The sequence below is a fragment of the Monodelphis domestica genome, chromosome 1 (genome assembly GCF_027887165.1).
Source record: "Monodelphis domestica isolate mMonDom1 chromosome 1, mMonDom1.pri, whole genome shotgun sequence".
NCBI lineage: Eukaryota > Metazoa > Chordata > Mammalia > Didelphimorphia > Didelphidae > Monodelphis > Monodelphis domestica.
Window position 1 is genome coordinate 423,829,198 of NC_077227.1, and position 12,630 is coordinate 423,841,827.

The window sequence follows — 12,630 nt, forward strand, 5'->3', positions numbered from 1 at the left end:
TGAGAAATTCAAAGAAACAGGCACGATGAAGTGATGCAAAGTAAGCACAATCAAGAAAATAATATGTATAACAATAAATACATGTAAAAATAAATCAAAATATTTAAAAATAAATGAAAGTAAAAGGGGAATATGGTAAATGATTATCAAAGTGTAAGTGTAATAAATAAAAATAACAAAATGAACTAATACATGCAAAGCTAGGTCTAGAGAAGAAATGAGAAAAACCACTTTATTTCATTTGTTAAATGGCTGTGAAATGTTTCGAATGCTACCATTTGCAGTTGATTTATTTGTTGTTTTGCTAAAATGTTGAGCTTTAGAAAAGGGGCTCTGGGTAGAAGAAATTTAAAGGGATATATTGTGAAATTAATGATATAAAAGTGAAAAGCATCAATAAAGCTTTTAAGAAAACCAAAAACCAAATAAAAATGTAAAGAGTTGGAACAAGATCAAGTAAAGGCAGAGCAGACATTTTGCTGGTGAGGAAAATAAAATCACTTATTTCATTTTTTTTAAGTAAATGAGAAAATTTCAGTACTGATACATATGCCTACTTTCCCATCTCTAAATTTTACAATCTACACACACACACACACACACACACACACACACACACACACAGAGGCATCCTTGGAGTTATGAGAAAGAAAGAGGTAGCCTTTAGTGACTAAAGGATGTAAAAAATATAAGATCTCATTGCCCTTACTGTGAAAAAGATTATTATATTCTAAGTAGAAAAATATCTTAAAAGCTCTCCAACAAAATTTCTTCTAAGAATACCAAAATTATGCAAAATTTCTTTAAAGACCAAATAGAATTAATTTTATTTAATGATTATTAATATCAACAGAAGAATAACTAACTATATGCTTGCCAAAATTGTATGCCACAGTCATGGAAGATGTGCAAAAAAATTTAAATGGAAAAGCAAATCTCTATAGAATTTATGATGAAATCCTTCAGAAAGCTCTGTTTACAGATATTATATTAATTATATTAATCCTGGAGACATTATATAACTTTCTAAAATGAGATTTATAATCACTCTAAATAGTTTGGTCTAATGCTCTTCATAAAGAAAAAAAAGGATCAAGCATGCCCATTGTCTAAATGAAGATATAAAATTAGACAGAAAATCCACAGATTTTGTCTTAAATACCATGGCTTAGATATAATAAGCAACAAAATGGGCCCAAAATTGAAAAAGAAGAAAAGAGGCTGAAATGCCTTCAGAAAGTTGCTGTGTGATTTTCCTAGGAAAAAAAGACAATAATTTTCTGATAATTTTTTAAGTCTATAAGTTATAGAAAACCAGTCTCTGAAAAATTAAAGTTGTCATACAAAGAGCAATGGAGAGTTGTACCATGGTCTCATGAGTTCCTACAGGTTCAACTACCACCTTTACGCCCTCTGACATCTATATATTCAGTCCCAGACTCTTTCTTGAACTCCAAGTTGCATATCAACATGAAATACTTATTTTATCTTTAACTGGACATTCCATAAACATCTCAAACTCAACAAGTCAGAAACATAACTTGTCACCTTTTCCCAAAATTCTCACTCTTCTTTCAAATGTCCTAAGATCTGTTGAAGGCATTTCCATTCCACCATTCTCCAAGGTTTAGGGCAAAATCCTCAACTCTTCACTTTCATCTCCTCTTTATATCCAATTTAATATACCCACAATAATTCTTGACTCCATTTCTCATGATGACCACCATAATTTTAAAATTCTTCACTTATTTCCAAAATTATTATAATAGCTTCCTAACTGTTCTCCAATCCATCTTCCATATAGCTGTCAAATTAATATTCCTAAAATCCAACTCTATATCACTACCCTACTCAAAAAGCTTCAGTGACTCTGAGATATAATAAAAACTTTAACATTTAAAACTCTATAAAATCTGACTCTAGCTTATCTTTACAGATTTATTTCACGTACTTCCCCCTCACATACTGTGAAAGCACAAAAGCATCTGTCCCCATCTCACTAACTCATGCAGCTACCACTTCAGGGTCCTCATCACCTCTCATTAGGACTACTCTTAAGAGCCTCCTGACTGGCATCCCTGCTCCAAGCTATCCTCATTCTAATTCATCCTTTCATAGCTGCCAAAGTGATTTTTCCCAAGTTCAAAGTCTTGTCATAAAACTTCTCTACTCCAATGACTCCATAACACATGAGATCAAATATAAATTCCTCTCTTTCAGACATTAAAACCTTTCACAATCTACCTCTAGACTAGGGATTTCAAATTCAAATAGGAAATGAGTCTTCCTCACACACTTAGCAAACCACAAGTTAAAATTACTCATGTTGTATTGTTCTTTATTTTGTTTAACATTTCCTAATTACATTTTAATCTGGCTCACCCTATACTGTGTGGTTACCTGGAGTCTGATACCTTTGGTCAGCCAAACTGACTTTGTTATTTTACTCATAGAATACTCCATCTCCTATTTGTTTTGTCCTAGAATGCCTTCCCTTCTCACTACTATCCCATAGAATATTTTCCTTCCACACTCAGCTCAAGCTCTAATTCCTACTAGCCTTTCCAGTTGCTAGTGCCTTTCCTAACTACACATTGTACTTATTTTCTATTTATCCTGTTTCACTTTTTGTCTTTGTATTCCCAACACCTCTGTTAGTTTTTGGCAAACAGTGCATATTTAATAAATGGTTGTTTATTGAAATAATTGAAGAACTCAGGAGTAAAGTATGCGGAGGCAAGACAAAATAAAAGGAACTCATCTTATTAATAGGACAGTAATTCTGAATATTTCCATCTGTACTGGCATGCTACTTATGCTATTTCAGAGTTTATTCCACAAACTATGGCTACAAAACATATTAAGCAGTATATTGGGGATAGTGCATTGGTATTAAGGGCAGAGCAAATAGGACAAGAAGGACTTCTTCCAGGGCTTCCATTGTAAGATAAAAACTGGATAGAACCCTTAAACAATTTATATATACTTTCCAGGCCATGCTACCTGTATGACAGTAAAGTTTGGATTGACACTAATTTTCCATTAAAATAACTTTGGAAGATTATCCGCCAAGTCATATGTTACTTAAGTTGGTGGAAGGAGTGCTCAAACGAACAAAAATCACAGTTTCTACATGTAATTCCTTAAATGAGAAGTTTGCCCATACTTAATGTAATGGAAATGCTAGTCCTCAATCAACTATGGAACCAAGGTAGATAGAGACAGCAAAAAAGAAAAGATTCTAGGATATTTTTCATATTCTTTTAATTCTTTGGCAAATAGCAAACAGAAATTTATTCATTTAAAGCCCTTAGAAAGTGAGACTATCTGCGTCTCTAAATTTATTACAAAAATCAATAAATGCATCATTACATTTCTATAATTTTAAGAAGTCAATACATTGAACCACCATAAGGCAAAATATTTATACTTACTTTTCAAGCTCTTCCTGAGAATGAGCAAATGTACAATTTGTTCCTCTTGGACACCCTCCCTGCTGTCGCAGATCTCGGCACATACTAGTTTTATATTTGCTATTTGGCTGAGGCTAAAAAAGAAAAACAAAAAATGATTACATTTAAGATGGTAATGCAGTTTAAACTTACAGAAAAGGAAAGACTAGTTACTATTCATCCTTACATATTATATATTTTCAAATAAAACTCTTACTATGTTTTCTCATTAGATAAGTAGACCATTCAGTTTGGCTATAGTAATTTGATGATTACAAGAGAAATCCCACATTCTGCAATACAGCACGCATTGCAATCTTTTACTGGTTAACAGAATTTGGCTCAAATGCCTTAATGATGATTCTCACAAATGTTACAGAGTGGATCACTTCCTTATCAACTTAAAAGTTCTCAACCAAAATCAAAATGAAATATTTAATATTCAAGAACTAAATCTAGAATGTATAAAAGAAAGCATTCTCCAAATATTTTTATTAGAACACGACATGCAGTCTGCCAAGCTAACTGTCTAGAAAAACTACTGGACCTCCTCAACGAGATTCATAGTTGCTTGAAAGCAGTTGATCTAGCCACCAAAACTGCATTAGACAAGGATATCTGAATTAGTTATCTGAGACAGGTATTGTATATAGGTAAAGGTCTAGGCTCAAAGTCAAAAAGAAGAAAAGAAACTACAACATAAATGTGAGACTGCATGGCATTTTCAATTATTCTAAGGAACTCACAACAATAAAAGCACATATTGCAAATATGAGTATTTTTCAGGTGACTGTGATATGGTTGTCAAGTAGCATTATTTATCATCTACAATGTGCTAAGCACTGTGCTAATATAATAAGTTATAGGGATGCAAAGGGGACAAAAAAAGTCATTGCTTTCAGAGAAATTCAGACTAATAGAGGAGACAACATGCAAACAATTACATATAAATAAGATATGTACTGGATAAACTGAGATCATTCACAGAGGGGAGGTATTAATATTAAGAAGGCCTGGAAAGGTTTCTTGAAGAAGGTAAGACGTTAGATAAGACTTGAAGAAAGCCAAGGAAGCTAGTAGAAATGAAGAGGGAGAGCATTCCAAATGAAGGGGATAGTCAGTGAAAAACGCCTAAAATCTGGAAATGGAATGTTTCATGTGAAGAACAGCAAAGTCAGTGTTACATGAAGAGGAGTAAGACTGGAAATGGTACTGATTCGAAAGCCAGGCAGACCAAAAACAGAGGGGGAAAAACCTACAGACCAATCTCCTTAATAAACATGGATGTAAAAATCTTAAATAAATTACTAGCAAAAAGACTTCAGCAAGTTATCACAAGGATTATTCACTATGACAAGTGGAATTTGTACCAGGAATGCAAGAATGGTTCAATATTAGGAAAACCATCCACATAATTGACCATATATCAATAATCAAACCAACAGAAATTACATCATCTCAATAGAAGGGGAAAAAAAAGCCTTTGACAAACTACAGCCCTCATTCCTACTGAAAACATTAGACAGAAGGGCCCTTCCTCAAAATAATGAACAGTATGTATATTAAAACCATGAGAAGTATCAACTGCAATGGGGACAAGTTAGAAACTTTCCCAATAAGATCAGGAAGCAAGGATGTCCATTATCATCTCTATTATTTAATATCGAACTAGAAATACTAGCAGTACAATTAGAGAAGAAAAAGAATCAAGGGGATTAAAGTAGGCAATGTGGAAACTAAACTATCACTCTGAATATAATATGATGGTATATTTAAAAGAATCCTAGAATATCAACTAAAAGGCTAGTGGAAATAATAAACAACTTTAGCAGAGTTGCAGGGTACAAAATAAAACCACATAAACCATCAGCATTTCTGTATATTTTCCAACAAAACTCAGCCACAAGAGTTAGAAAGAGAAACTCCATTTAAAATCACTCTAGACAATATAAAATATTCAGGAATCTATTTGCCAAGACAAACACTGGAATTATATGAACACCATTACAAAACACTTTTCACATAATTGGAAAAACATTAATTGTTCATGGGCAGGATGAGCTAATATAATAAAAATAACAATCTTACCCATATTATTTATTCAGTGCCATATCTATCACACACTGAAGAAATTTTTTTATAGAATTAGAAAAAATTGTAACAAAGTTCATCTGGAAGAACAAAAGATCAAGAATATCAAGGGAAATAATGAAAAAAATGTGAAGGATGGCGGTCTAGCAATACCAGATCTTAAATTATACTACAAAGCAGTGGTCGTCAAAATAATATGGTACTGCCTAAGAGACAGAAGGGTAGATCAGTGGAACAGAGTAAATGACCTCAACAAGCTAGTGTTCAATAAACCCAAAGGTCTCAGCTTTTGGGACAAGAACTCACTCTTTGACAAAAACTTATGGGAAAACAGTATGAGAAAAATGTTTAGATCGACATCTCACACCCTATACCTAGATAAATTCAAAATGGGTAAATGACTTAAAATAAAGAGTGAAATCATAAATAAATTAGGTGAACATAGAATAAATAGTATACTTGTCAGATCTGTGGGAAAGGAAGGAATTTAAGACCACACGAGAGAGTTGAACATTACAAAATGTATGATGTTTGAATGATTGATTTTGATTTCATCAAATTAAAAAGGGTTTGTACAAATGCAACAAAAATTAGAAGGAAAGCAACAAAACAGGGGAAAATTTTTTATAACAAAACTCTGACAAAGGTTTAATTTCCCAAATTTGTAAGAAACTAAGTCAAATTTACAAAAAAATCAAGCCATTCCCCAATTGACAAATGGTCAAGGGATATGAATAGGCAGTTTTTACATGAAGAAATAAGAAACTATCAAGAAGCACATGAAAAAAGTGTTCTAAATCCCTCTTGATTACAGAAATGCAAATAAAAACAACTCTGAGGTACCACCTCACACATAGCTGATTGGCCACTATGGCAGCAAATGAAAATGATAAATGTTGGATGGCATGTGACAAAATTAAGACGTGAATGCACTTCTGGGGAATTGTGAATTGATTCAAACAGTCTGGAAGGCAACTTGGAATTATGCCCAAAGGGTTTTAAAAGAATACATGTCCTTTGAGCCAGCCATACCTCTGCTGGGTTTGTACCACAAAGATATAATATGGAAAAATACTTGTAAAAGATATGTATAGCTGCGCTCTTAGTGGTGGCAAAAAATTGGAAAATGATGGGGTGTCCATAGATTGGGGAATGGCTAAATGGTATCTGATGGTGACGGAATACTATTGGGTTGAAAGGAATAATAAACTGGAGGGTATCTATGTGAACTGGAAAGACCTCCAGGAATTGATGCAGAATGAAAGGAGCAGAACCAGAACATTGTACACCAAAACTGAAATATTGTGGCAAAATCAAATGTAATGCATCCACATCCAGAGAAAGAACTGTGAGAGTAGAAATGCAGAAGAAAAACATATGACTGATCACATGTTTGATGGGGATTGGGAGTTGGGATTTTGGCTTTAAAAGAAGGGGGAAGGGAAGAGTGGTGTAAAAAACCATGAGCCATGTAAACATGTAAAAATATTCTAAATGAATAATTAATTTTTTTTTTAAGAAAGAAGACTGGAAAGATAGGAAAGAGCTTTTTTTTAACCCTTACTTTGTTTTATTAACAACTTGTCCAAGGTCATATAACTAGAATGTGACTGAGGCCAGATTTAAACTCAAGTCCACCCAACTCCAGGCTTGTTGCCCTATTTACTCTGCAACCTAGCTCTAGCTCCTAAAGGACTAATTTTTAAATGACTTCAAAGACAGAGGATTTTATATTTGATCATGGAAGCAATAGATCACTGGAGATTACTGAATATGTGAATGAAAGAAAGATCAATATGATAGCTGAGCACAGCATGAACTAGAGTAAAAAGAGATTTAAAGGGGGCAGTTGGGTAACTCAGTGGATTGAGAGCCTGGCCCAGATGCAGGAGGTCCTAGGTTCAAACCTGTCCTTAGATACTTCCCAGCTGTGTGACCCTGGGCAAGTCACTTAACCCCCAATGCCTACCCCTTACAGTATTGATTCCAAGATGGAAGGTAAAGGTTAAAAAAAGAGAGAAAGACTTAAGGCAAGGAGACTAAAAAGAAGGTTATTGTTAATACTTCAGGTGTAAGGTAAAAAAACAAAATACAAAGCTGAAATATGAGTCCAAGTCCTCAAGAAGCTTCTAATCTAGTAAGAGCAATGAAACAGAAATAGCTATAATAAAATCAGAATGATACTATGTGAAAAAGGTACAAACTGCTATAAGTAAAAATAAGGATCACTATAAGTTGAGTACTTACTTGTCAACTTAAGTGCCTAAATCATTTTCTTGGTTTAAAGCTACTGGCTTTATAAAATCCATATATTTTTATTTATTGATATGTTTAAGTGTTAATAAATACTTGTTAAAATACCTATTAAGTGCTAGGAACTGTGTTAAGTTCTAGAGATACAAAAAAGAGGCAAAAGACAGTCTTTGCCTTCAAGATGCTTACAATCTGAAAGTATAATAAAAAATAAAGGAGAAATCCAGACAAAATATTATAGGAAAATAGAAAAAGGATAGAACCCTTTCACTGGTGGCATGAGCAAAGGTTATATGGAAATGATACTTAAGGTGAACTACAAGGATTTCAACAAACACAGATGGGAATTGAAATGGAAGACAATTTATGTAAATTCAGAGACAAGACAGGAGGATAGGATAGGAGAAAAGATAGTCCAGTTTGGCTATAACACAAGGTAGACTTTGTTCAGTTATGGGTGCCACAGTTAAGAGCAACAATGATAAGCTAGATACTATCAATCAACAATTTCAGCATCTAGTTTACAATCTCTCTCCACCCACTAATTCCTACCTGTATATTTGGTCATTTCAACATAAATATTGACCCTTCCTCAAAAACTCTTAACTGCTCAGTTTCTCAACATATTTTCTTACTATGACCAACTCTTCCGCTTGACTAAAGCCAACACAAAAAGTTATACTCTTGATCTTGCAATCACCCACAAATAAACTATCTCTATGTTCCAAGAACTCTGAAATCCCTTTATATAATTATAATTTATTTACATTCCACACCTGTCTCTCTTGCCTTCCCTTACCAAATCCTACTCTTCAAATATACTGTGACCTCTAATCCTTCAATCCCTCAGTTTCCTTCCAGTCTATTACTCCTGTACTAGCTACTCTCTCTTCTTTTCCCCATCTAGACCCTCTGGTGAACCAGTTCAACCCCACACTGTCTTAAGTCACTGGCTCCCTTATATTTGACTTCATTCTGCTAAGCATCACCCCTAGATGACTCTCATTATCCACTGCCTCTACATGACATGGTGTGATGTTATACAACCTCGCTGCTGCTAAGTAATCCTTCTCCACCTTCCTAAATCAACTCATTATCCCATTCTCCACAGTAGTTGTTCCATGCCTTCCAATCCTCCCATGACTTCTCTTCCTCTCACTCTAAAAGGAAAATTAAGGGGGGATAGGGAGAGTAGCATTCTATATAAGGAATATTTACATGAGGAAACGCAGAAACCTGGGGGATAAATATGGGAGAGAGCATTTGGATGAAGGAAAAAAGGGATAAAAGCAATATTATTGTTTTAAGAGAATGATATAAATCACTGAGGCAAGAAAAACAATTAACATTTAAGAAATTTCACATACTAGATATGGAAACATGATGTTTCAGCAATGGAGACCTCAATAACCCAAAGCTTTCTCCTTTCAAAAAGCAGAGTAGCTGATAAAATTGTTGCTTGATTTAATGATAATTTCATTCATTAAAAGGTATTGGAACCAACAAGAGGAATTTCTAATCTGGATCAGATGTTGACCAATAGGAAAGATTTGGTTGCTAAAGCAGAAATAAATAGAAGAGTAGGCATATACAATTAAGAAGTCAAAGATAGAAAGATCCAATATATACCAAGATATTTATAGTAATATTTTTTTGTAGTAGCAAAGAACTAGAAACAAATTTAATGCCTACTGATAGGAGAATGGCTAAATAAATTTTAGTATTCCACTGGTACTTGGAAGACATCAAGAGAAAAAAAGGAAGAATGTTAGAGACCCTCCTTTGTCAAATTTTGGCAAAAACACAAATGACTCATGCAAGATAAGAAGACATGGAAAAACTTCAAACTGTATTTGTTGCAAACTCCTGAATTAATGAATCCAAATATTTATTTAAGTACATGAACAAAGGAAGGTAGTTAGATTTATATGAACAGATGCAAAATAGAAGAAACAGACTCAGGAAAATATACATGACTACAATAACATAAATGGAAACAACACCAACAAAAACCAAAACTGAATGCCATGTAATTATAATAACCAAGTCAGACTCTGAAGAAATGAGAATTCACTTCCCTTCATTGTAGAGGTAGGGAGAAATGCAGTTAGAACAAAGCATATATCATCTCACTTGATTCACTTGTCAGTTTCACAACTTTTTTAAAAAATTCTTTGTTATATGGGACAGATCCTTAGGTGAGTGGAGAGAAATAGGGTAGGAAATTAAAGTTACAAAAAGGTGTTAATGAAAGTAAAATCAAAGTTTTTTATAAAAGGGAAAAAAAGATGGTAACCACAGAATTATACCATAATCTTTTTATAATAGGAAAAGACTGGTATGACTTAAAGGAGAGTGAAAATAAACAGAACAAGGAGAACAATATATGAAATGAGTACAATGGCATAAATTAGAACAACATTAAAAGGCAGCAATGGTCAATTTAATTGCAATAGACTTATCTTGGTACAAAAGAACAGTTATTTCCATCTTAAAAGATGATTAGAAGTTTACTAAAGCACAGTAGTAAATATATAATCATATACAGTTATGCCATCAACTAATTTAGCTTAAATATTTGCCCAGGATCAAAAAGCCATTATGTGTCAGAGGCAGGACAGAACCAGTTTTATATCCAGTATGCCATACTCTCACTCTGAAGGGGAGAAGAAATAAAATGAGGGGAAACATAAATTTCTACAATGGGATTAAAAAACACAGGATGATAAGGGTGGAGTGGATAGAAAACTGATCCTGTAGGGAATGAATGAATGAGATGGCAGCTAAAAAAGGTATTAGGATCTTACTCTGTTCAAAACAACAGAAAGAGTCCCAAGAAACATGCTTCCCTGCTAAAGTCTATATATAATGTGTTCTAGAAACCAGATTTTAGTTAAGACATAGGCAAGCCTGAGCTTATTTGAACAACTAGATGGAGCACTGGAAAAAGTGATGGACCTGAAGTCAGGAAGACCTGAATTCAAAATTAACCTTGGGTATTTTGTAGCTACCTAACCCTGGGTAAGTCACTAAACCACTGTTTGTCTGTTTCCTCATCTATAAAATGGGGATAATAATTGTGCCTACTTCCAAGGGTTGTTGTGAAGATCAAAAGAGATCATTTTAAAGCATTTAGTACAGTGCATTAGCATTTAGTAAACGCTATATAAATGTTAGCTATTATTATTACCCCACAAAGATCTGAATAATTTCAGGAAATTTAGCCTGGAGAAAAAATCATTTAAAGGCAACATAATAGCTATGCTTTGACAATATCTGAAAGGCAATGATGTAGAAAGAAGGGGAAATTAACTTGTTCAGCTTGAATCCATTGAGCAGAACTAGGAGCAATTGAAAGAAACTGCAGTTGTCTTAAGCTTAGTATAAGGAAAAAATGCTTTAACAATTCAAACTTTGCAAAAAGAGAATAGGCTATCTCTGTACGTAATAGTTTCACTCTTAGTTCTTCAAAGAGAGGTTGTACAATAATTTGTTAGGGTTGTATAAGTGATGTTTGGTCAAATGTGGGTTGGAAGAGATCAACTATGGGATGCCCTCAAGTTCTCATATCTGAATTTCTGTAACATTATTGTTAGATTTATGTATTAGGGGTATTATTCTGGCAGCTATATAAAGCATGTCTTAGAGAGAATAGAGAATAGTATCAGGGTGTGAAACATGAAGGCAGATCAGAATTCATAGAGGACCAAAAGGAACCAGAAATATGAAAAAAGTGTAAGGAGGATACAGCACAATATGCAATGATGACTTGCATGTACCACTATAGACATGAAGGAAACAGAAAAATGGGAGGAAAAGACTGGCTATGTAGTATGAGTATAGGATAGGGGATGGGATAAATTTAATGCAGTATTGAACAGATACTTCTGTAAAATAAATAAATGGACTGTGATCTACAATAGGAAGAGAGATAACCATGTTACCAACAACACAAACTCAGTGAAGAAGCTTTTGTTCTCTCATTTCTGTTATAGTCATTGTATTTATGTCCCAATTTATCAATCTGCATCAATTCCTATCTTCCCATGCTTTTTTGTGGTTCTCATATTCAATGTTTCTTATAGCACAAGAAGTTATTTACACTCATGCTCCACAATTTATAAAGCCAGATGCCTGTCAACTGGCATCCAAATTTTTGCCTCCAAAACTAGAATTATTTTCTAATGCCATTATTCTTACTCACTTAAGATTTCCTTTAAAAATTAGGCATCATTTTCTTTGAAAAAGCAAAACCCTTTCATACTGGTTAAAAAAATAGAAAAGTAGATCAATGGATAAGACTAGAAAAGGGGAAATCAGAAATACTGGAGCTATTGATGTAGTATTCAATAAGCTTCAGATTTATTTTATTAAGCATAAATTGTTTAAAAACTCCTTTTTCTGAAAGAACTGCTAGAAAAACTGGAAAGCAAGTGATCTAGCAGAAATTCCATAATGAATTCAAACTATATAAGACCAAAGGCCATGCTTCAAAAAGGTTGTAGTCAAAGGAGAATACACAGTTCTCAAAAGAACTGCAAACTATTATCCACCATATGAAAGAACATTAATAACATAACCATGACTTTTTACCTCAGATCCAAGACAATGAATGGTAGGAATCATTAATGTTATAGATTTGTGAAAAGGCAAAAATACTGATACATTACTAATGGAGCTATGAATTAGCAAAACCATTCTGTAAGGCAATCTGAAATAGTGGAAGTCCAATGTAGGAAATGTCTATATTCTTTGACTCAGATTCCACTGCTAGGCCAATAACAAAAAGACTACAAATACTCAAAAATATTTATAGTAGCAATTTTTATGCAAG

At 33.6% G+C, this 12,630-nt stretch overlaps 1 protein-coding gene across 7 annotated transcripts in view; it reads right to left on the minus strand.

Annotated features, from left to right (window-relative positions):
• Window positions 1-12,630, minus strand: part of RC3H2 (ring finger and CCCH-type domains 2) — an 82,762-nt gene that overhangs the window by 49,106 nt on the left and 21,026 nt on the right. For all 7 annotated transcript variants that reach the window (XM_056812102.1, XM_056812101.1, XM_056812103.1 and 4 more), the window contains exon 9: window positions 3,435-3,547. In XM_056812102.1, the coding sequence (XP_056668080.1) occupies window positions 3,435-3,547 (113 nt within the window). The remainder of the gene's footprint in view (window positions 1-3,434; window positions 3,548-12,630) is intronic.